Raw genomic sequence first — 21,951 nt, forward strand, 5'->3', positions numbered from 1 at the left:
GACTGTGCGCATCATTTATCACTCCGAGGGGCATTACACTATTTTGACACAAGCACCAAAAAATTACATTACTTTCCCCCCATTTTTAGACTCATATTCCACTAGATTCCACTATTACACCCGCGCTGCAAGAAGGAGAGGTACCGCCGCTCGTTCCTACCGACTGCTGTCAGGCTTCACAATTCCCAATGATCACATGTGAAAAAAAAAAACAAAACAAAAACTGGACACTTGTAAATATGGGTTGTTGCAATATATCTAAATGCATCTCTTGATTCTGCACTATGTACAGTCTTGTTTATAGAACGGTTTTTGCACATCTACATTTGCACAGTATACAGTTGACATTTTTATTTTGTTATGCTTAGAATATCTTGTTTTCTATCCTTTCACTCCCACCCCAACCCCATCCCTCTTCAATTGCTGCTGTGGACTGCAAATTTCCCCATTGCGGGACGAATAAAGGTATACTGATTCTGATTTCTTGGGGCAGACTTACCCCCTACGCAAACGTACTCTTCTAATGATGTTCATTCAGTTGCGTCACCGCCAACGACTTGTCATGAGAATGACCCAGGTGCTCTGGCAAAATGTCACTAGTGGAAAACAGATTCCTGTCCGTTTAATTGCTAATTTGTTGTCATTGTTCTTTTCTTTATATTTCTGCTTACACAAACTTACATGTTTCATATTGTAAATGCAGAGTGTGAGGACTTGTGTGGTTGGTCCATCTGCAAGAGGCAAACGAACGAGGCTTCCTCAACAAACACATCCAATATGGCGGTGGCGGTGACGTCCTTCAGAAGTTAAAGGCGGGTAATCCATATCTGCAATGCCCCTTGGACATTACCTGACAGATACTATGACATTAACGTCGTGGTGTACACAGTCTCTCGGGAACCTGCGCTGTGCGACTGCTTTCAGGAGATATTTTCACTCTCGGATGATCAATCGAAACAAAGGCAAGATCTAAACGACATTACAGTAGCGTCATTCGCATATGGGTGAAATATGTGTTTAACATCGCGAATATTGGTATAGTGAACACGTAGACCACATCAACAATTCACGTGGATTATTATGCTAAAAGCACGAAAGCAACGTTATATCCATCTCTTGTCTGTTGTGGAACGAAGTCCTAAATTAAAGAACTCTCGCGGGATGACAATGACGCGGGTTTTGGGCGTCTTGTGTAACAGTGACGTATTTCCGGATTGTGTTTTTAAAAATACGTTTTCAACTTTGTTTTCCTGAATTAAAATACATATCTACGTATTTTAAGCGTGTCAGTGTTTGATTACCAAGCAGTTTTCCTTCGTATAGTACGTTATTAGTGGAACACATGGAAATAACCCATATTTTGGAGGCGGGACTAACGTCAAGCCCGCGATTTTTGTACAAAAAAGCCGGGAAGACTCATTCACCTCGGTGTTTTCTTCACGGGCGAGCCAAGAAATTAAATATTGTAATTCTTTACTTTCACTAGTTCTTTTTGGCGTTTAATCGGTTTTAATCTTGTCAACATGCCCGTCCTAGAGGTCACGGATGCTTGCCAAGTTTCTCCATCAAAAAGATGTAAAGGCAACCCTGCCCAGGAGAAAGCCATTCTTCGCTTCGCCAAACTTTCAGAACATGCCACGACACCCACCAGGGGCTCCACAAAAGCGGCTGGATATGATCTCTACAGGTGACTTCTACTTTTGTACTCATTTCGTTTTTCTCTAATGACCTCAAATGGTACTTAAATAACTAGCGCGTTTGTGATGAAACATTTCCAAGTGACAGAATTCCCCTCAGTAAAAGAATACGGAACACAAGTGTTTATCAAAGGGGTAGTCATTAACACAAAACTGAACCGGAAACGAAGCTTAAATGATAGTAAAATAAAAATAACAGTCTTTCTCGTTTTAATCCAGCGCATATGATTATTCAATCGAGCCTATGGATAAGGCTGTCGTGAAAACCGACATCCAGATAGCGGTACCACATGGCTGTTATGGCAGAGTGGGTGAGTTCTTTTTCCACACATATACACACGCATAAATAAGAAAAAACAATCTAATAAACCCCACATTGACGGTTTTCGTCCACAAAAACTGATTAACCTGTTAGCCAGTAAACATTCTGTACTTTTTAGCACCGAGATCTGGACTTGCAGTCAAGCACTTCATCGATGTTGGGGGTAAATTGTCAGATTCCTTCATTTTTCTACACAGCTGACATTAACACCTTTACTGTTTTCCCTTTGGATAAGAAAACACATTAGATTGGATTATAACCGACTTCATCAGTTTGATTTTTTTTAACTAAAATTCCCTCCTATATATTCTTAGCTGGGGTTGTTGATGAAGACTACAGAGGGAATGTTGGTGTTGTCCTATTTAACTTCGGCAAAGAGAAATTCACAGGTGAGTTACTGACGTATCATTGGCTTTCTCTTGTCAATGATCATCATTTGAATTTATTTGGACTTTTCAAAATCCTACATTTTCTGGGTTTGTTTTAAGAATGGAAATGACTGTTCCAAGGAATTTGCAGAACACTAATAATTCAAAATACGATGATTTGTAAATCGTTTAAAATATGTTATTTATTTGCTTATGCAGTGGTTCCTTTCTACTTGTGATCCTTTGGGGGATTATCCCTTTTTTAACCAATGATAACACTTGCTGATTTCCAATCAACATATTCACCTTTGGAATCTACCCCACGGAAATATATTAAAGGCATCAAAAAAAGAGACTCGTATATTTAATCAGTTTCAAGGTGAAACAATTTGTCTTTTGTATTCCTTTGAGTAAAGGTTGAAGGATTTTCCAATTCGTTCTACTTTTAACACAATGTACTTTGTCTCAGTTTCAAGGTGAAACAATGTCTCTTGTATTCCATTGAGTAAAGGTTGAAAGATTTTCCAATCCGTTCTACTTTTAACACAATGTACTTTGTGTTTTGTTTATCCAAACTTGTAGTGAAAAAAGGTGATCGGGTTGCTCAGTTGGTGTGTGAAAGAATCGTCTACCCAGAGTTAGTCGAGCAGGAGGTAAGAGGCCAAAGAACCATTCTTCAAACATGTTTGTGTGGTTTTCATCGAACTGATATCAATATTGTGATGTCTATCAGAAACTCGATGACACTGAGCGTGGGGCAGGAGGTTTTGGGTCAACTGGAACCAACTGATGCATAGGTTTTTTTTTTTTTAAGATTGAGTTTTTTGTGGTCACTGTTATGAACTTTTAAATAAATATCACATTCAAATAAATATCAGTGTGATCTAGCCGTTTATTTGAACAATGTTGCGTTTCGCCACATGGGGGCAGAATGCTACAGATTTTAGAGGCATAACAGACGGGCATATTTTAAGTACACAGTATTTGTTTTTCTTCAGTTGAGAAATTACACGATGTGTTATGAATAATTTTGTGCATTTGACCACGTTTTATCTTTTTTTTTACACAAGATCGAATCTGAATCGGTTATGGCTGCATTGCATCACTTCTGTAACGACTCCATCACGCACGGTATACAGTTGACATTTTTATTTTACTATGCTTAGAATATCTTGTTTTTCTATCCTTTCATCCCCACCCCACCCCTTTCAAATTGCTGCTGTTGGACTGCAAATTTCCCCATTGTGGGACGAATAAAGGCTTTCTGATTCTGAATCCGTGTCATGCGGTATGCTGGGCGCTTCATCAGTTGGAATTGAAGGATGCAGCCTTTGTGGAATTTCGGAACCATATGCAGTCTACTCTCTAGTCAGGGTAACAAATCTGGTAATACGGTGCAGGATACAGAAGAAACGGGAAGTGATGAAGGGGCAAGTAGCAATCAGATATACATCAAAAGTATTTTTATTGTGAATGTTCAACTAAACCCCCCACTGATGTGAACAAAAACACAGACTGGTGTCAGATTGGCCTGTTTTAATGCGGCACTGATTGTATGTGTCAGGGAATTGTGTGGCGGTGAAGGCCTCAGTGCATGATCAGTCAGGTCCAGATTTGCCATCATTCATGTCAAAGGTGTGAATGTGTATGCCTGCGTACAGATATGTGAATGTATACAGTTATCAAAGAAAGTAGTTGGTCATTATAAGCACCATTACAAACACCCTGTATCCAGGGGCTTCCTCTAGTTTACAAAGGCATCATAGATTAAAAGTGGCATAGATTATTACAGTATAAACACAATTTACATGAAATATAAGAGAGCGCTCAGTTTAGGGAAGATAGCGGACATGAAATTGGAGTGACTGATGGAATGTCAGACTTGTATGGTAGTACAGTGCATTTCAAAAGCTATGTGGTTGTGTTGCTAGCACCAGCAAATATGAATGATTCATAGAAAAAGATGGACAAGCATTGTTTAAATATGCAGTTGGAGCTGTTCAAGCCAGACACGATTACATCTCAATTGTCCTTAGTGGCCCCCTTTCCTCTCCTAACTGTTGTCGTCACGATTCAAGAGCTTTGCGAAGGCAGAAATGTGTTGTGTCCAGGTTTGGTCAGTCACTTACCCAAGGGGAGGAAATTAATTCATTTCATACAAATGGGACATCATTTCCCTCCACTCGGCCGCAATTGTTGAAAAACAAAAACAACCATTAGCATTTCCGGTTGTCCTTATGCCTTCCAAAGTGGCACCGATTCCACATATCATCATACAACATGCAAACCAATAATTCCGAAACACATTTCCAATGGTGTTTTACACAACTTCTTAAACACATTTGACAGCCAGCTTTCGAGCTAGCCTTTTTTCCCTCACAGAAATTGTATCTATGATATGTAGAATCCTCTTTGGCAAACAAAAGCTGTCAAACCCCTCCCACTTCCTCAGCATTTTACCCTCTTCATTGTCTCTTTGGTGGCAAATCCATCTTCCTGTAGGGGAAAACAAAAGTGATTCCCCCCAACACTGACCCAGAGTTGGAGATGTTTATCCTCTTGTGGAACATCAACCTTTGCCTGCCGCTGGTTTGTGCTGGTTAATGCAAGATGATTTGCACCCTCATCTTCAGGATGTCCCCCAGTTGCCCGGTGAGGTAGTCTTTATCATGTCGGTCCTCCAGCGCTGTCAGCTCTTTCTTCCTGTAGAGCGGAATGCTACTGATCTGAAGGTCGTACGAGCCCGCAGTGTGGGCTTTCTTCTTGCTCAGATGCAGGTAGCTCACGCCCTCCCTCTGGTTGATCTTGAAGTACCCCGCTTCGTTTCCGAAGTCGATGTTGTAGCGCACATGGTCGGTCAAGGCGGTCAATGCAGGCACAAATTCGAGGATGTGGTCGCGGTTGCTCAGGTCACTGATGTTTAGGTGGAGATGCAGGGTGTTCTCGATGTCCATACTTGCCAGACTGATGATCAAGTTGTCAAAAATCTGCAAAGTAAACAAGGATCAAAAGAGGCTTCAAGCCATTTCATGGTACTCCTAGGTGATGTCACGTTAGACATAAAACACAACATAGCTTTACTCGAGAAGACCACTTAGCGGTACTTTGATGCTAACACACAATGAAAAGTAACAAAGAAATGCTAACATTGGCATGGATCATCACAGTTTTAAAAGAAATGGATATTTGAACAGAAATGGTCACGCAACACATCCGGACAGACAATAATAGTCACAGGCATGTATTCTTAATTCTCTATAAAAGGACGAACATTACAGAGTATTATTGAGTCACCTCCAGTAATTGGATAAAAGTGAAGTCCATTCATCTCCACTATTTTCTCAGCCTTGCCGCAGAAGCCATGCTCTGCATTTAAGTTTCTTTGGAACTGCACTGACTTTACACAGTCACAGGTGTTGGGTATTTTTACGGTCCACAGAATGCGTGTGGGAGTTAATGTACTTATGTGTTTAATTACAGAATCTGACTGACTTACCTGTGCGTTGTCCACGGGTTCACCCTGCGTTGAATTGGCACTGCGTCGTTTGCGTCCTTTTTTGGGGTAGCCGTTGATCTTGCACTCATAGCAGGCCTCAGGAGACAGAGCATTGTCATCCTCCTCCCCTCCTTGAGCGACAGTTTGGTCACCTCCACTAAAAGCCAACCCTGAGACGCAGTGCCTGAAGCAATTATAAAAGCCATTAGGTTGCTTTCAAGTGGTGCACATCAGCAGGCAGCATTTAAACACAGGCCTTCACTTCACAGCATACCCTTGTCCTGCCCTGTAGTACCCAGTGGGACAACCGCAGAGATAGCCCCCATCCGTGTTGGAGCATCCAAACTTGCAGGGGTTTTGGGAGGAGCACTCGTTGACGTCTGAGCAGCCCCCGGAAGCGTGTTCATAGTTAAAACCGGTGGGGCAGAGGCAGCGGAAGCTCCCCAGAGTGTTTTGGCACGATGCTCCCCCGCAGATTTGACTGTTCTGACACTCGTTCTCATCTGGGTCACAGGAAATTGAGGGGAAGTAAACAAGCACAAGGCCAGTGTACTCAAAGTGGCCAAACAATAGTGGGAAAAAAGTCAAATGTCAGCACTGCATGGGGAAGACTTTACAGACTGTCTGAAAAGGTTCATAACCAATTTGTCAGTCTTGTCCCTCGAAAGCTTGTGCAATGTGATGCAGAGGAGTACGATTTCCGTTTTTGCCGTGACCGGATTTATAGTACTTATTTTTCGCACAATAAGGCACACACCCATGAATAAACAAAGATCATACCACAACCACAGTTAACGACTGACTAAACGAAGGAGACAAGCAAGACTTTTTGTTCAATCAATTATCTTCATAACTTTTATCTTTAACTGATTCACTGCCAGACGTGCAAAAATGTGTCCACTCCAGTGCCAGTTTTTTTGTCATTGTCACTTGAATTCCAGGACCCACACAATATTGAGTTTTAGGACTGCATAAACCTTCATTGCAGCGTAAGAAACCTTAGACTCTCTTCTTTCATCAGTAAAAAAGAGTTATTTCCTAACCCTGGAGTTATATGAGCTTGAAATAAGGGCGGCTGTCCAAAATACAATGCAAAACATACATATAGGTTTATATCGCGCTTTAACAACAGCTGAAGCTGGAACAAAGCGCTAACATGGAAAAAGGGAAATTCTGCCCCTTGTGGAAGGGAAAAACATTGGCAGAGGCCATGGGCAGCACTTTATCAGCACCCAAAAAAAAGAGCGAAAAAAAAAACCAAAAACAAAACCCGAACAGATTCAGGAATGGCGCTCTACGTTATAGTTTCAATTCCCAAATTTGTGAATGGCAGTGTGTTTGGGAGCCTATTACTGAGCGAGTTGCTTGTTCTGTAGCCACAAATGGACATAAGTCTTCTTGTGCCGGTCCCAAGCCCGGATAAATACAGATGGTTGTGTCAGGAAGGGCATCCGACGTAAAAGCTTGGCCAAAACAAACATGCGGATCAAACCTCTAAAGATGGAGGGCACTGATTTTGCTGTGGCGACCCCTTGCAGGGAAAAACCGAAAGGAAAAGAAGAAGTGAATGAGGTAATTTATTTTTTTGTAGTACCATTTGTGTTTTTCTGTTTCACGTCTTGTGTTTGTGACCAGTTTTCATCATTACAGTTGCAGTGGTTGTGACGGCTTTATAGAAATAAAGTTGTATTGTATGGTATTGTATTTCTTGTACAGGACCCTTATCTAGTGGATGCACAGCGCAAAAGCACCCACTATTGTATATGCTTTACAATGCAGTGCGTCCTATTTATTAAAATAGTTTTAAAATAGGCAATTCTCTTGTACCTTAAAATGTAAAGCGCCTTATACCTTATACTTCAGAAAATATGGTACACTCCAACTAAACTAAACTGGGGTATCACTATACCTCAGTTTACGAACGCTTTAGCTCACAAACTTTTCACCTTTCGAACATTAAATTCGTGAGAATGTAATCTGCCCATACAAACTAGTTTTTGGCGGACGAACCAAACCACACATCGGCACGGTGGCTGGCGGACTAGTTTTCGGCGGATGAACACCAAACCACATGGTCGAACCACGTCATGGTGGCTGGCGGGCTAGTTTTCTTTGAGTGCAGACAGGGTTTGCTATCGAGTGGAGTACTTTTGCGGGACCGAAAAAGACCCCACCACAGGCTAGTGTTAAGCCGAAGAAGACATTAAAGAAAATTACGATCGAGCAGAAGAAGCAGATCACGGTGGCTGGTGGACTATTTTTCGTCACCCCATGGTTTGTTATCGAGTGGAGTACTTTTGCTATTATGGGACCGAAAAAGACTCCACCACAGGCTAGTGTTAAGCCGAAGAGGACACAAAAGAAAATTATGGTCGAGCAGAAGAAGATCATCGAAAAACACGAACGAGGTGTGCGTTTGTGTGACTTAGCTGTCCCAGTACCATTACGCCAAGTCAACCATTGCTACCATCCATTGACAACTACCATCAAAAAAGGTAAATAAAACAACTTTATTATACAGTACCGTTTATTTCTTTAATTACACAATAGTTTAATAATTTTGTTAAAGTCATTATAAGTGCCTTGCATCCTGGGTCCGAGAGGACAGTAATTTATGTGCTGTATGTCATGCATATTAGCATATTTGACAATAAAGCTGACTTTGACAATAGCACATTTATTATACATACAATAAGGTATATTTTGTGTAGTTTTAAGGCTTATTTAATAGAAAATTATGTTTTATGGGGACGGATTATTCTCATTTTAATGGTTTCTTGGGAAATAAATGTTTGGCAGAAAAACCTTTCGCCTTACACACACTTACTGGGAATCAAGTTTGTAAGCTGAGGTGTCACTGCAGTTGTTTTGGGTGTAATTATATTTTGAGCCACAAGATGTTAGCACAGTTTCATGTTGAGCACTGTAAATTTCAAAGAAGAGAGTGGAAACGGCAAAGATTTTAAGATTGTACAATTTGGTGTGTATGACTATTGAGGTATATTCTGAGAGTTGATTTTGCAAGTGTTTTGGATATGGATATTGGGAAATTTATTGTAAATCGAAGGACTAGTACCCTGTTACAGTTGTCCAATGTTTTTGTGTTATTCACTGCTTTTACTTTGTTTAAAAACGGTCACCATTTAAAGAGGGTATTTCTGTGTTGCCAATTCCACTTTTGCAAGGGTGGTCAAGAATGTAACCAAGCAATGAGTGTTTTGCTTACCCACACACTGGTTCCACTGGTAGTGCTGCAGATAACCTTGTGGACAGCTGCAGCGGTAACCGCCCACTAAGTTCTGACAGCCGTGCTGACATCTGTGGTTGCCGTCACACTCATCAGTGTCTTTGGGATGCAAAAACGTCAGAAAACGAGTCAAACTTTTGCATTTGATCAGCCGGGACTGAGACAATGACTGCCATCTGTTTTCAGACCTTCGCAGTTTTGCCCAGTGGGTTCTAATGAGAATCCTCGCTGACAGTCGCAACTGAAGCTCCCTGGAGTGTTCTGGCAAAGGCCATTGGCGCCACAGAGATTTGGGTCGTTTGAGCATTCGTTGTTGTCTAACACATACAAAAGAGGAATGGTTTGGATTAAAACAAAATAGGGCAGAAGTGCTAAACAGAACAGAAAAGAAGAGAGCAGAATACGTCGGCCCGATATTCAGGTCGTGGCCACAGCATGTGCTACACCTGGACACATTTTTTTTTCAAGGAAGCACTTGTACAGCATGTATGTTATCTTGTTGGAATTTCCGTCGTCAACCCTTCAGCTCCTTGGCAGTTGGCATAAAACCGTTTGTCAAAATTTGTCATTGATACAAACAGTTGCTGATAATAGCACACAACAAATGAAAGTTTTCACAGTATTGATGTCACCATTGTCACCTAAGCAACATTACTGAAACAAAATAGGAATCTTTCTGAGAGAGCAAGGGGGGAAAAGCAGCTGAAGGTTGCACAAGTTTGCACGCCCCCTCATAACTGGGATGTGTTCAAAATGAACCAATCGCATCCAATTGTTAAATGGGAATCTGTTCACACCTGCCAACATTTAAAGTGCCTTATGTTAATCCCAAATAAAGTTCAGATGTTGTACAAAGGATGTTTTTGTTTTGTTTTGTTTTTCTTTCTGGTAGAAGACTGAAGGTTTTGAACCATTCATAATTCCTTCCATCTTGACAAAGGCCCCAAATGCAGCCGAAGAAAAGCTAACCGGATGCTGCCACCACCATGCTTCATTGTAGGTAATTAGCAGTGCTGTGTTTGGCCATAAAGTTCAACCCTGGTCTCATCCACACTTAACACATTTTTTCTTTCCACATGTGGTTGGGAGATCTGGTTAAACATATGTGATGTTTAATGTTACAATATTGAGATGTTAGTTTGACAAAGACAGAATGAGTTAACTCATTCACTGCTATTCCTGAACGTATTCGGGAATAAAAATATGAAAGAAGAGCGCCATTCCCAAATTTGTTCGGGGTTTGTTTGTTCTTGCTGGAAGTGCCGATAAAGCGCTGGCCAGACCTCTGGCAATGTTTTTCCCTTTCACGAGGGGGTAGCATTTCCCTTTTTTCCATGTTAGCGCTTTGTTCCAGATTCAGTTGTTGTTAAAGCGTATAAACCAATATGTATGTATTGCATTGTACTGGACAGCCGCCCTCATTTCAAGCCCATATCACCCCAGACCCATATAATTTAGGAATTAACTCTTTCTTGCTGATGAATGAAGAGAATCTAAGTTTTGTTACGCTGTATTGAATGTTTATGTAGTCCTACAAATCAATATTCTGTTGGTCCTGGAATTTGAGTGAAAATGACAAAAACCCTGGCACTGGACTGGACACATTTTTGCACAAGACTGGCAGTGAATGAGTTAACCTCAAGATCAAAACATCTTATTTTGAATTTACCTGAATCAGGAACTGGGTTCTCCGAATAAACAATGATTGTGAAGAACGAGTGGTTCTAAATTATTAAGAACTGTCACATTGTGTCACTTTAGTTGTTATTTTGTTTTTGTTGTTGTTTCGACTTCAAGATGGCGCCGCGAGAGTGGCTGCCTTTACAACAGCTCCTGTATTTTGTTTTTGTTGCAGTGAAAAGTACATTTCTCCACTGTGAGACTAATAAAGGCTAATCCAATCTAATCTAACGATGGATAGTGCTTCAAGTGGGTATGAAAAGTGTTGATTTCAGTAATTGGGGTCTCTGAGAGCCTCTGAGAACCCCCCGCTAATGTTCAGACACGGGCGTGTTGTGGACTCCCAGTTTCTCCAACATTGTTGTTGACAAATTAGTAAAACACGACGATGTATGTGTCATATGCCACCGGCTCTTCCATTGTATACTTGGGACTAAGAGCTCTTTTGGATGGATATGAGGTCATGGGAGCTGCTTTCTGTTCTGGAAAAAAGCTTGTGGTTGTCAGGACAATCCATTGCTGAGTTCCATAACACAGACTCCCGACGCTGCACTCCTACAAATGAGCAGTCTAATAAGATAAGTGTGGCATCAAAGAGAGTTCACTGAACACCATGACAAAGCATTCTTGATGATGCAGGGAAGGAAAATGACATGTGCATGTGGACTACAGGAAGTCACAAGCGCGTCATGGCTCAACATGTTTATCTGACTCATCCCTTTAATGTATACACGGACACAAGAGCACTTCCAAGAACAAAAATATTTGCACATGTGAGTCAATTCATGTTCATCTTACCGATACAGGCAGTGTGATGCTGGGTAAAGCCAGGGGGACACTTGCAGGTGAAGCCGCCGATGGTGTTGACACACAAGAATTGACAGTTGTGTTGTTTTGTCGAGCACTCATCCAAGTCTGAAAAGGAAGCAGGAGACATGACATCATCGTCGTTTTAAAGACTAGTGTGAGATGATTGCACATTAAACTGTATGGGGGCTTCTCATTTGTCTCAGTCAAATTCCAGTCCATCTACAGTCGTTGACCTATAAGTGAACTGCAAACAAACCTGACTGCAGAAAAAAGGGGCACTGGCAGTCCAAGCTTGAATTTATACATTAATTAATTCATTCATTCACAAACAGAGGGGAAACTAAGAGGGCTCAAATTTCTAAACGACTGTTTGACTTCTGGCTAATGATTTTGCAGTAGTTTCAAAATAAATACCCTTACATTTAAAATCAACCACAAAGGCTCCTGTATTAAATTCATTGCCAGCTATGGAAATGAATGACATTTTGGCTGTGAGTCTAGTTAGTCAAAAGTATTGGCAGTTATTGTATTTTTGAACATTATTTCATTAAATTTTTTGTGAACAAAACTTTTATTTTCAAATTTTGTTGTAATTATTCCGTTCGATTTCGCTGCCTTGGTGCAGCTGCACATATTGTCCAGAACAAAAAGGACCTCTGCAAAAATGGGCACTATGGAGTTAGGTGAGCCCAGAGAAAAAAACACACTGATGAGGATACACAGTGCAACCTCGGTTTTCGAACGACTCACAGTTCAAACAAATCGGAGTCCGAACCAAAAATTCGAGAAATTCTTGCTTCGTAAAAATCGGAGTTCGAACGCCGGTACAACGCGTGAGTGCGTACGCAAGGGTGGGATGCTGAGCGGCGTACGGGTGTAGATCGCTCTGTTCGTGACCAACTGTTGTCCCGTGCGGACGTGCTGTGTTTTGCTCTTGTGTTTAATACAGGTGTACGAAGTGTTTTAGCCCTTAATCATGCCTGCAAAGAAAGTAAGTGCTGCTACAAGTGGATAAAGAAAAGTGCGTACAACTATTGCATTTAAGAAAGAAATAATAGCAAAATATGAAGGAGGTGTGCGAGTGTCTGATCTGGCTAGGGAATACAGCATGGCGAAATCTACGATCAGTACAATACTAAAGAATGTGAAATCTAGTGATGTGGCTATGGGAGTGAGTGGTATAAGCAAGCAAAGGTCGCAAGTTTTGGAAGAGGTTGAAAAAGCTTTGATGATTTTCATAAATGAAATACAGTTAGCGGAAGATAGTGTTACTAAAGAGATGGTTTGTGCGAAAGCACTAGAAATGTACACTGATTTGTAAAGAAAGACTCGTCGCTTATTGTTGAAGGATCTGATTTTAAGGCTGGCAGAGGATGGTTCGAAAAGTTCAAGAGGAGAAGTGGCATCCACAATGTGGTTCGACATGGGGAGGCATCAATTTCGGACAAGACTGCAGCGGAAAAATTCAAGATTGACTTTGCCAGTTTCGTTGAACAAGAAAATTATCTTCCCCAACAGATTTTCAACTGTGATTAAACCGGTCTTTTCTGGGAAAAAATGCCACGAAGGACATACATTACAAGGAGAGGAGAAGTCCATGCCAGGCAACAAACCAATGAAAGATCGCTTCACGCTTTTACTGTGTGGCAACACAAGCGGGGATTGTAAAATCAAGCCTCTACTTGTTTATCATTCGGAGAATCCGAGGGCATTTGAGGCTAACAACATAATGAAAAGCAAATTGCCTGTTATGTGGAGGACAAACTCCAAGGCTTGGCTAACGAGGCAATTTTGCACCGAGTGGGTGCATGAAGTTTTTTGCCCAGTAGTAAAAAAATATTTGGAGGAGAAGAACTTGCCACTACGCCGCCTTTTGTTAATGGACAATGCCCCCGCACATCCTCCAGGTTTGTAAGACGACTTGATGGAGGAATTTGATTGTATCAAAATTAAGTTTCTGCCTCCAAATACCGCTCCGTTACTTCAACCCATGGACCAGCAAGTTATTGACAACTTCGAGTAGCTCTACATGAAATATCTCTTCCAAAGGTGCTTTGAAGTCACGAATGACACTGAAATGACCCTGCGCGATTTTTGGAAGCACCATTTCAACATCGTGCACTGCATCAACCTCATCCATAAAGCATGGAACGGCGTGACCTATCGGACGATGAATTCTGCTTGGAGGAAGTTATGGCCCGAGTGTGTCACCGAGCAAGAATTCGAGGGTTTCGGTGTTGCGGGGACCAGCACGAGTGCTCCTGTTGAGGAGGAGGAGGAACCCAACCTCGTTGATGACATTGTGTCTGTGGCCAAGAGCTTGGGCTTAGAGATTGACAACGATGATGTGGAGGAACTCCTGGACGAACATCACCACAGAACAACTCCTCCACCTTCAGAATGAGCAGAAGAAAAAGGTGGAGGAAGAGATGTCCTCTTTGGAGGAGGAAGCAAAAAAGGATGCCCCGATGTCCGAGATTAAACAAATGTGTAGCAAATGGGCCGAGTTACAGAATTTCGTCGAACTCCACCACCCCGATAAAACTGCAGCCACCAGAGTCATCAATAACTTTAACAACACTGTCATGAACCACTTCCGAAAACTGCTAAAAAGAAGGCAGAAGCAAGTGTCATTGGATAGATATTTTAAGAGAAAAGAACATCATGTAGCCGAGTCATCCATCGCAAGGAGATTTGAACGTGTGAGCACCCCTCAGACAGAAGTTTTTATGGAAGGGGACTCTCCTTCCAAACAACAAATTTCCTTCCTCCGTCCACCTGCGCCTTCTGCTGACCACCACAAAGGTAAAAAAATCCTATTCATAATTATTTTCTTTACGAACGTACGATTAGCCTGGGTTACATTTATGTTTATGTTATTTGTGTCTTTGCAATTTTGCTTAACATTTTCTGAGAAACACATTGCTTTTTTATGTTGGTCAGCATTTTAATGTGCAATTTCATGCATAAAATAATGTATAAAATACTGTACTAAAAAAGTAAACATTCAGGGTTCTGGAACGGATTATGGTCGAGAACCGAGGTATCACTGTATTTTCATACATGAAAACAAGCCTGATAAATAGAAAATTTGGATGCATGTTGTGATTAAATGCAGGCACACTGACGACCCAGAATAGAACAAGTATAATAGTGGAAGGCTGCCAGGTCTACTCAGCAGTACTGCGTCCCCGAACAGGAAGTAGTCGAGGACAGCTGCTATACTAAAGGTTCTTTTGCTGAAATGTGAGTGTGTCACCTCTGCAGCTCTTTCCATCTTCCTGTAGGATGTATCCACGGGGGCAGGAACATAGATAGCCTCCCTCTGTGTTCTTACAAATGAAGTTACAAGGCTTTGGTGCCTGTATGCACTCATCCACATCTACAATGAAACATGACAGTGAGACACTGCTTGATCTTTTTGACAAATGCAATATTCCATAGGAGCTAATGATGAAATCGGGTTCGGCAGAGTCCGGCTTTATTTCTCAGGTAAGTGTCTGAGTAATCTACCCGTGTGGTTTGGCCCTTCCCAAGATGGCAGGGACATAAACAAGACGTTGGCACGGCAGGGAACGCGTCCATAAAATGAAGTGAACTGTAGGCTTACCCACACACTGAGAGCCAGTGATGTCTGTGGTATAGCCAGGTTTGCAGACACAGTTATATGAGCCAAGAGTGTTGACACACTCGCCGTGCTTGCATAAATTCCCCATCACACGGCACTCGTCAATATCTGAGCAGAAGTGTTTATGTGAACAAAGTGAAATACAGAAAAGTGTCAGAATTTTTAAGAGTGCCTGTTTCAGAGCAATTTCTATGTCATTTGTTATTCAGGCTTTAATTCATCCGACAGATTATTTCACTCAAAATTCGAGAATACCTCTGCCGTCAGTGTTGAATCCATGTCCCAGAGGACACATTTTCTTGAATTGGGTGGTCCCAGGGAGTGGACAAAGCTCACAGTTGTTGCCCCAGCCCCTGCCTCCATCACAGCAACACTCCGACTTGGTCACCATGTTTCTGTTACTGGATGTCATCTGGCACAGAGTTGTCAGGACCTCAGTGAAACAGAAGTCCTCGCGATTATCTAGAGGTCAGGAGACACGGGAAAAGGAACGTGAGAGCAAGGCAAACAAAGAGTTGGCTAAAAGGAAGCAGACAAAGCCACCCAGACAGCACCAGACGTGGGGAGATAACCCACGCGTAGAATCACTAATGTCTGTCAGAAGCCAGATAGCAACTGAGACCTCGGTTTCCATGGTGTGTTTCTCACCGGCTTCAGTTCATCACTTAGAATCTGAAGTATATATTTAGATTTGGGAGGAAGTCTGTGAAACGATTTCCTCTATCTTGACAGTTACAAAAACATGGTTATTAATTAACGTAGATGGGAAGGTGCCACAAAGAGGCTAACAATCGATAAGAAATGTGCATGAATGTGTAAATATGACATAAACGTTTTGTCTGTCTTGCATGTGGACAAAGTTAGGTGGCATATTGTGAACATACTTACCGATACATTCTGTCTGTGTAGGGTTGGCTAGGAATCCCTGGTCACACTTGCAGCGATAGCTTCCCACCGTGTTCTCACAACGGCCATTCTTACAGATCCCTGGTTTCGCTGTACATTCGTTCAGATCTAGAGCAGAAATACAAAAGAAGGAACAATATCTCAGTTAAAAATGTTCACCATCAGAAAACAACGGCATCACGTCATACACGCATGAAGTCTGTGTGGGAATACGTATTGTTGAAAATATTGATGAGAAGGTTTCTTCAGCCGTCATCTGTACAAAAGTGAAGGTTTCGGACGTTTCGCCTCCTATCCAAGAGGCTTCGTCAGCGAAGTTCGCTGACGAAGCCTCTTGGATAGGAGGCGAAACGTCCGAAACCTTCACTTTTGTACAGATGACGGCTGAAGAAACCTTCTCATCGATGGACCACTCCTGTACGACTGAGAGCTTACACAGACATGTTGAAAATATTGTAAAGATTTGATGTTTGAATTTGATATTGCTTTTAAACATACGGAATGCAATGCAATGTGTTTTTAAAACCAACATTTTACAAGACAGAGAATTATGGTCAAAAGTGTGCATTTCGGCAAGTTTCACAAAGAATCCCATTAACTCATTCACTGGCAGACGTGTCATTTTCACTCAAATTCCAGGTCCCACAAAATATTGAGTTTTAGGACTACATTAATATTTAATGCAGCATAAGAAACTGGAGATTCTGTTCTTTCATCAGAAAAAAAGAGTTAATTTCTATGTTATATGGGTCTGGAGTTAACTGAGATTGAAATGGGGGCGGCTGTACAAAAGGCAAATGCTGCCCCCTTCTGGGAGGGAAAATCATTGCCTGACCAGTGCTTTATCACCCCCCGACCCCGCAAGAAAAACCAAAACCTGAACAAATTCGGGAATGGCGCTCCACGTCACATTTTTAATTCCTGAAAACATTTGGGAATGGCAATGAATGAGTTAATAGTGAGGAGGAAGAAGGAAAAGATTAAGAAATAATATGCAAACGATATATGAAGCACTTGACATATACAATCAGTGACTTAGACTTTTGGGGACAAAATTTGGGGTTAATGTCAAAATAAAGAACAATGAGCAATAGGTTTCAACAGTCTTACCGATGCAACCATCACCACCCGGGTGTCGTATGTATCCAGGTGCGCAGATACACATAAAAGTACCTATGAGGTTCTTGCAAGTCATTCCTCTGCTGGCACAATCATCTAGACCGTCCTCACATTCATTGTGGTCTGGAAGACAAAAATACGATGCATCGTCAACGATGAAAGTGTCACCATGTACCGAGAGACTAATTTTATGGCTTGGGCCTAAATCCGTTCGTTGTCTGCCAATCTGGAAAATATCACTTTTTTTCATTTTCTACTACAGTATTCGTCAGTCCACATGCGTAGGTGATTGGTTGTTTGTTTGTTAATTTATTTATTTACAAATTGTTGGTCTTCAAATTGCATATTGACTTTTTAAACGTTTTCACAAATCTTGTTGGGCTTCTTAGCTTTGAATGCGTCTGTTTAACTCCCAATGTACCTACCAGATTTTCTGGTGTATAAGGTGCACCCCCGAGGAATGGTGTATTTTCAAATATTTCCCATATATAAGGCGCAGCGGACTATAAGGCGCACTTTCAATGAATGAAAAAAAATCTAAATACAATATATAAATATATATAATAGTTTCCTAAATATAAGGAACACCAGGTTATAAGGCGCTACACTCGAGGCTGATTTTACCCACTACTTCTACAGGGGGGCAGGGAGGGTGGAGTCAGTGGCTGGTGACAGTAGTTGTAAGCCCTGTTGTGGCACTTACAAGGCGCGTATAAGGCGCAGGGTCATCTTTTGAAGAAAATGAAGGCTTTTGGGTGTGCCTTATACATCGGGAAATACGGTACTATTTGCCATGCTGTCTACTTTGCCATTACCAATTTTCCTGACATTCATTATCATATGTAAATACTGAAAGATAGGTTTCTTGACTTAATTCTGTTTGTGGGGAGTCTTCTTGTACATTTGGTTTTCCTATTCATGATGTCACATTGATTTGAGTTGTTTAGGCTTATGCGAGCGAATACTACTGATGAGCCACACATGAATGTAATTTGTATCCATCCATCCATGCGGTAGATAATTTTACTGGTGAATATAGTCATCGACTATATCGACCATTAATTCATGATTAAATACAGTACATGTTAGATGGGCGGGGTTGATGCTTTATGATCATATCCGTTTTAAGTGCTTGCTTATCAATTATTCCGGCATTTGCACTTTTCGTTGCAGGGCAATTAATCTGTTAATATAGTGTCCATTAATCTTCTCAATTTGACTTTGGCATGGAAAAGGATTTGAATATAGGCAAGTAGTAAAGTTGGTGGTCTGGTTGGAGCTGTTATATAAACAATGACGAGATAGACTTTGAGAGGTTCTTTCTGTCTCGGCGCTTCCCTCCAAACACAACGGTTACTATGGTACCCAAGCCATCTGAGACAGTGGAAGTGTAAACAGTGACTCGTCTGGTTACATTTCCTCGGGCTTTGAGGAAATAGTTATGTAACTTCATGAGGAGTGTATATAAAATATTTAATGTCGTGTTACTAAAAGATCTGCGTTTAGGACTGCTTAGTCTTGGAGTTGTGGTACCTTTACACATCCTCTTGTCTTCACGCAGCACATATCCTGTTGGACATTTGCACTCATAGGAGCCCACTACATTGACACAGCGGAATGCACACAGTAGAGGATTTTGGGCACACTCGTTGATATCTGCAAGAGACCACCAGAGAAAAAAGAAATACAGAAGTGCAGTGGTAACAAGGATAAATTATGTGCTTAAAAACAAAGTCGGCGGAATGGGGAAAACATTGAAAGTGATCATATATTGACATGATTTAAATGCAAATCCTAGGTTTGAACTAAGTCATATGTATAATTTGAGACAAAATAATAACTGGTGTAACAAATTAGAGGAATCTTTCTGAATTTGGTCCAAAGTATCTTTTTTGTTCCAAGGTGGATAAAAAGAGAACATTTCACACACCTTCGCAGGTCATCATCGCACCAGGCTCAAAGCCTTCCTCACATGCACATTCAAAGCCTCCAATGACATTTGTGCATGTGCCGTTCCCGCAGGGATTACCAATGTCGCACTCATCAGTGTCTAAAACATCATATTGAATGCATGTTAATATTGGCCCATGTAGGAAAGAATGCGAGTGACAATGGACGATAGGAGACATTTTACTTGCCTACGCAATTAAATGTAAATGCCGTAATGTCAAGGTGGTAGCCCATTTGACATTCACAGCGGAAAGAACCATCTGTGTTGATGCACTGGCCGTTTTCACAGGGGTTGTTGATGCACTCATCAATATCTAAGAGGGCGAGAAAGTCCATGAGTTACGTCAGAGGATAAAGATTCATGGTAGATAAGACTCATACCTTTTGGAACCTCGTCGATCCCACGTTGATATCCCTTATTTTTACAGAGAAGTGGATACGCCTCTGCAACAAGATGTCACAAAGTTCGTGAATAGCAAAAAATGTCTTGTATGAATCGCCATTCCTGTTAGGGTGTTTTTTTTCACTCATGTGATGGAAACCTACCCTCCGTCTTGCCAGGGCAGATTTCACAGGGATCTCCCCAACCCTGACCCGGCATTCCGGTACAGCAGCATTCTTCCTTGGAAGTATTCTGAGGCTTTGGAACCTGGCATCGTCCATTTTCAAACCTTGTATAGCAGTAGTTGACGCGTACATCTAAATATTGGCAAGAAAAATGAAAATGAACAATAGAGGAGAAAAAAAACCAGGCGAATAGATTCCACAGTTTGAAACAGTAAGACAAGCCAAATCATTTTGAATTAACTCTAAGGATATGCTCAAAGCTAAAAGAGTGGTACTTTGAGTTTAAAGTGTTCTGTTACCAAGCTCCTAAATGAGATTACTTGCATATTACATCAACATTCCCCAATTAAAATTCAATAAATCTGTGCAAGTCCCTGGAAACCCTCAAACTTTTTGGGAATGTAATACAAAATTGCAATAAAGAACAATGCAAATGAAGGACACTGATTTCTTCAAATGAGAAAAATGTAAATTGGAACATGCTGGAGACAAAACAATGACTGTATCAGATTTAACTGATTAAAAATATGCTGTACTTAGTTGTCTGTCCGCGAATTGTAATACATGACAATGAAATCGGCATTTGTTAGCATTAGTTGATTGAGACAAAAATGAACTTGACTCAATCAGTTAATATTTTGTAGTATGTACCTCACTGTACAACATTTCCGCTGTCTGTCAAAGCTTAATTGAAGTGAAATTACTGATGGATGTTTTTCACTTCATAATTACAGAACGGCTTTCAGTGGAACATTGTAGTCAGTGGCATAGCATTACAGTGTGGTGAGGATCACTTTTTTTTAATCACTGTTCCATCAATGGAATGTTCATCCTCGTGCTGATAAGGTTCCATATCATCATTCTTGAACCCAGAAGTCTGATCACAAATTAGGTTAACAAGAAATCTTCGATACCCTAGCCAGATGGATTTACTGAATTAACAGATTTTCCATAAAATTGTTCCAGTGACATTTGAAAATGTAAATTTTAAGCTTAGTAAGAATGTCAAAGGGAGTTGTGTTGTTGTTGTTGTTGTTGTTTTATGGGAAAATGCTTGAAGCAACTTGTGGATGTTGGCAAATGCAGAGGATTGTGAGGACTCTTGTTCTTCTTGGCTCTTACTTCTAATGAGAAGCACATGGTCACATTCTCCTACTAGCTCTACACCCAAAAGCACAATAAGTGTCTTGAGCACCACAAGCCGCCCGCACACACACGAACACACATGCGCGGGCCCACCTGGCGAGGACATGAACACCTGGTGCTTTGTGCACAGTGACTTTGTGGGTCTCCTTACTTTTCTCCACAAAATCAATCCGCAGATATTTCCACAAAACACGTGATGCCTTGTGCACAGATGTCGTGCAATATTATAAACATGGACAAAGCACTGGTTTACATCAATGACAGATGGTATCACAAGAATAACATCAATGACACAAAATATGAAGAAAACTTTATGAAATATATCAAATGTGACACAATATGAGATCTACTTGTCCCAAAAGTCAAAACATGAATTCAATTTTTCTTCTTTTGTGGTATTGTTTGGATGCATACTGTATGTGTCCACGAGCATTTGACAGCAGAGGCTTTGCAACATTTTTAAGAACATTGGTTAATATTGGAAGAGTGCTGCAAATGTGTACGTTTGTAGCTCATAAGCTGTCAAATGCTGATGGCGACACATTAGCCTGGATGGTACCCGAAACAACATATGTGTAGTGACTTCTTAAAACAGTGTGGCTTTTTCCATTCTTTGCATGTCAATCATCCTTTTTGACAAAAAACAATTGTGACAGCATTCATCCTTGATCTCATTTATCGCCCGTGTTTCTCACCCTCCACCCCGATGCACTAATTCATCCCCCGCCCTTTGGCCAAGCACAATTAACCCAAGGGAGAAGGGTGAAATGCAAACTTTAATCCACCTCCTCAGAACAGGTGATGTCATCGCTTGAGTGTTTCAAAGGAACTCCCTAACAGTGGACTCACCGCAGCCCCCACCCAAGCCCTAAACACGCACAAGCAGTACGTAAACACACTGATGCATGAGTGAGGAGTGGGAAGGTGGTTGGTCCAAAGGGAAAACGCTGACACAGATACAGCTTGCACCTCATCCATAGCATCTTTTCAAAATCCTGCCGTGTTTTTTTTTCTC

At 41.2% G+C, this 21,951-nt stretch overlaps 2 protein-coding genes across 3 annotated transcripts in view; one reads left to right on the forward strand and one right to left on the reverse strand.

Annotated features, from left to right (window-relative positions):
- The first annotated feature begins 714 nt into the window (after positions 1-714).
- Positions 715-3,687, forward strand: dut (deoxyuridine triphosphatase). Its single transcript, XM_088992376.1, has 7 exons — positions 715-962; positions 1,537-1,687; positions 1,917-2,008; positions 2,138-2,182; positions 2,334-2,408; positions 2,970-3,040; positions 3,121-3,687. The coding sequence occupies exons 1-7, from the start codon at positions 833-835 to the stop codon at positions 3,175-3,177; spliced, it is 621 nt and encodes a 206-aa protein (XP_088848502.1). The 5' UTR covers positions 715-832; the 3' UTR covers positions 3,178-3,687.
- Positions 3,688-3,828: 141 nt separating this feature from the next.
- fbn1 (fibrillin 1) overlaps positions 3,829-21,951 on the reverse strand; it is an 87,599-nt gene continuing 69,476 nt past the window's right edge. For both annotated transcript variants that reach the window (XM_088992372.1, XM_088992371.1), the window contains 16 exons: positions 19,770-19,922; positions 19,605-19,667; positions 19,412-19,537; positions 19,204-19,323; positions 18,807-18,929; positions 17,265-17,396; positions 16,137-16,262; positions 15,504-15,710; positions 15,231-15,356; positions 14,880-15,002; positions 11,609-11,725; positions 9,319-9,447; positions 9,110-9,229; positions 6,158-6,386; positions 5,884-6,067; positions 3,829-5,374 (listed from right to left, as the gene is read on the reverse strand). In XM_088992372.1, coding sequence (XP_088848498.1) covers positions 4,988-5,374; positions 5,884-6,067; positions 6,158-6,386; positions 9,110-9,229; positions 9,319-9,447; positions 11,609-11,725; positions 14,880-15,002; positions 15,231-15,356; positions 15,504-15,710; positions 16,137-16,262; positions 17,265-17,396; positions 18,807-18,929; positions 19,204-19,323; positions 19,412-19,537; positions 19,605-19,667; positions 19,770-19,922 — 2,465 coding nt within the window. In that variant the 3' untranslated portion in view covers positions 3,829-4,987. The remainder of the gene's footprint in view (positions 5,375-5,883; positions 6,068-6,157; positions 6,387-9,109; positions 9,230-9,318; positions 9,448-11,608; positions 11,726-14,879; positions 15,003-15,230; positions 15,357-15,503; positions 15,711-16,136; positions 16,263-17,264; positions 17,397-18,806; positions 18,930-19,203; positions 19,324-19,411; positions 19,538-19,604; positions 19,668-19,769; positions 19,923-21,951) is intronic.

Source organism: Hippocampus bargibanti, linkage group LG03, assembly GCF_051943395.1.
Source record: "Hippocampus bargibanti isolate YZ-2025 linkage group LG03, ASM5194339v1, whole genome shotgun sequence".
Lineage (NCBI taxonomy): Eukaryota > Metazoa > Chordata > Actinopteri > Syngnathiformes > Syngnathidae > Hippocampus > Hippocampus bargibanti.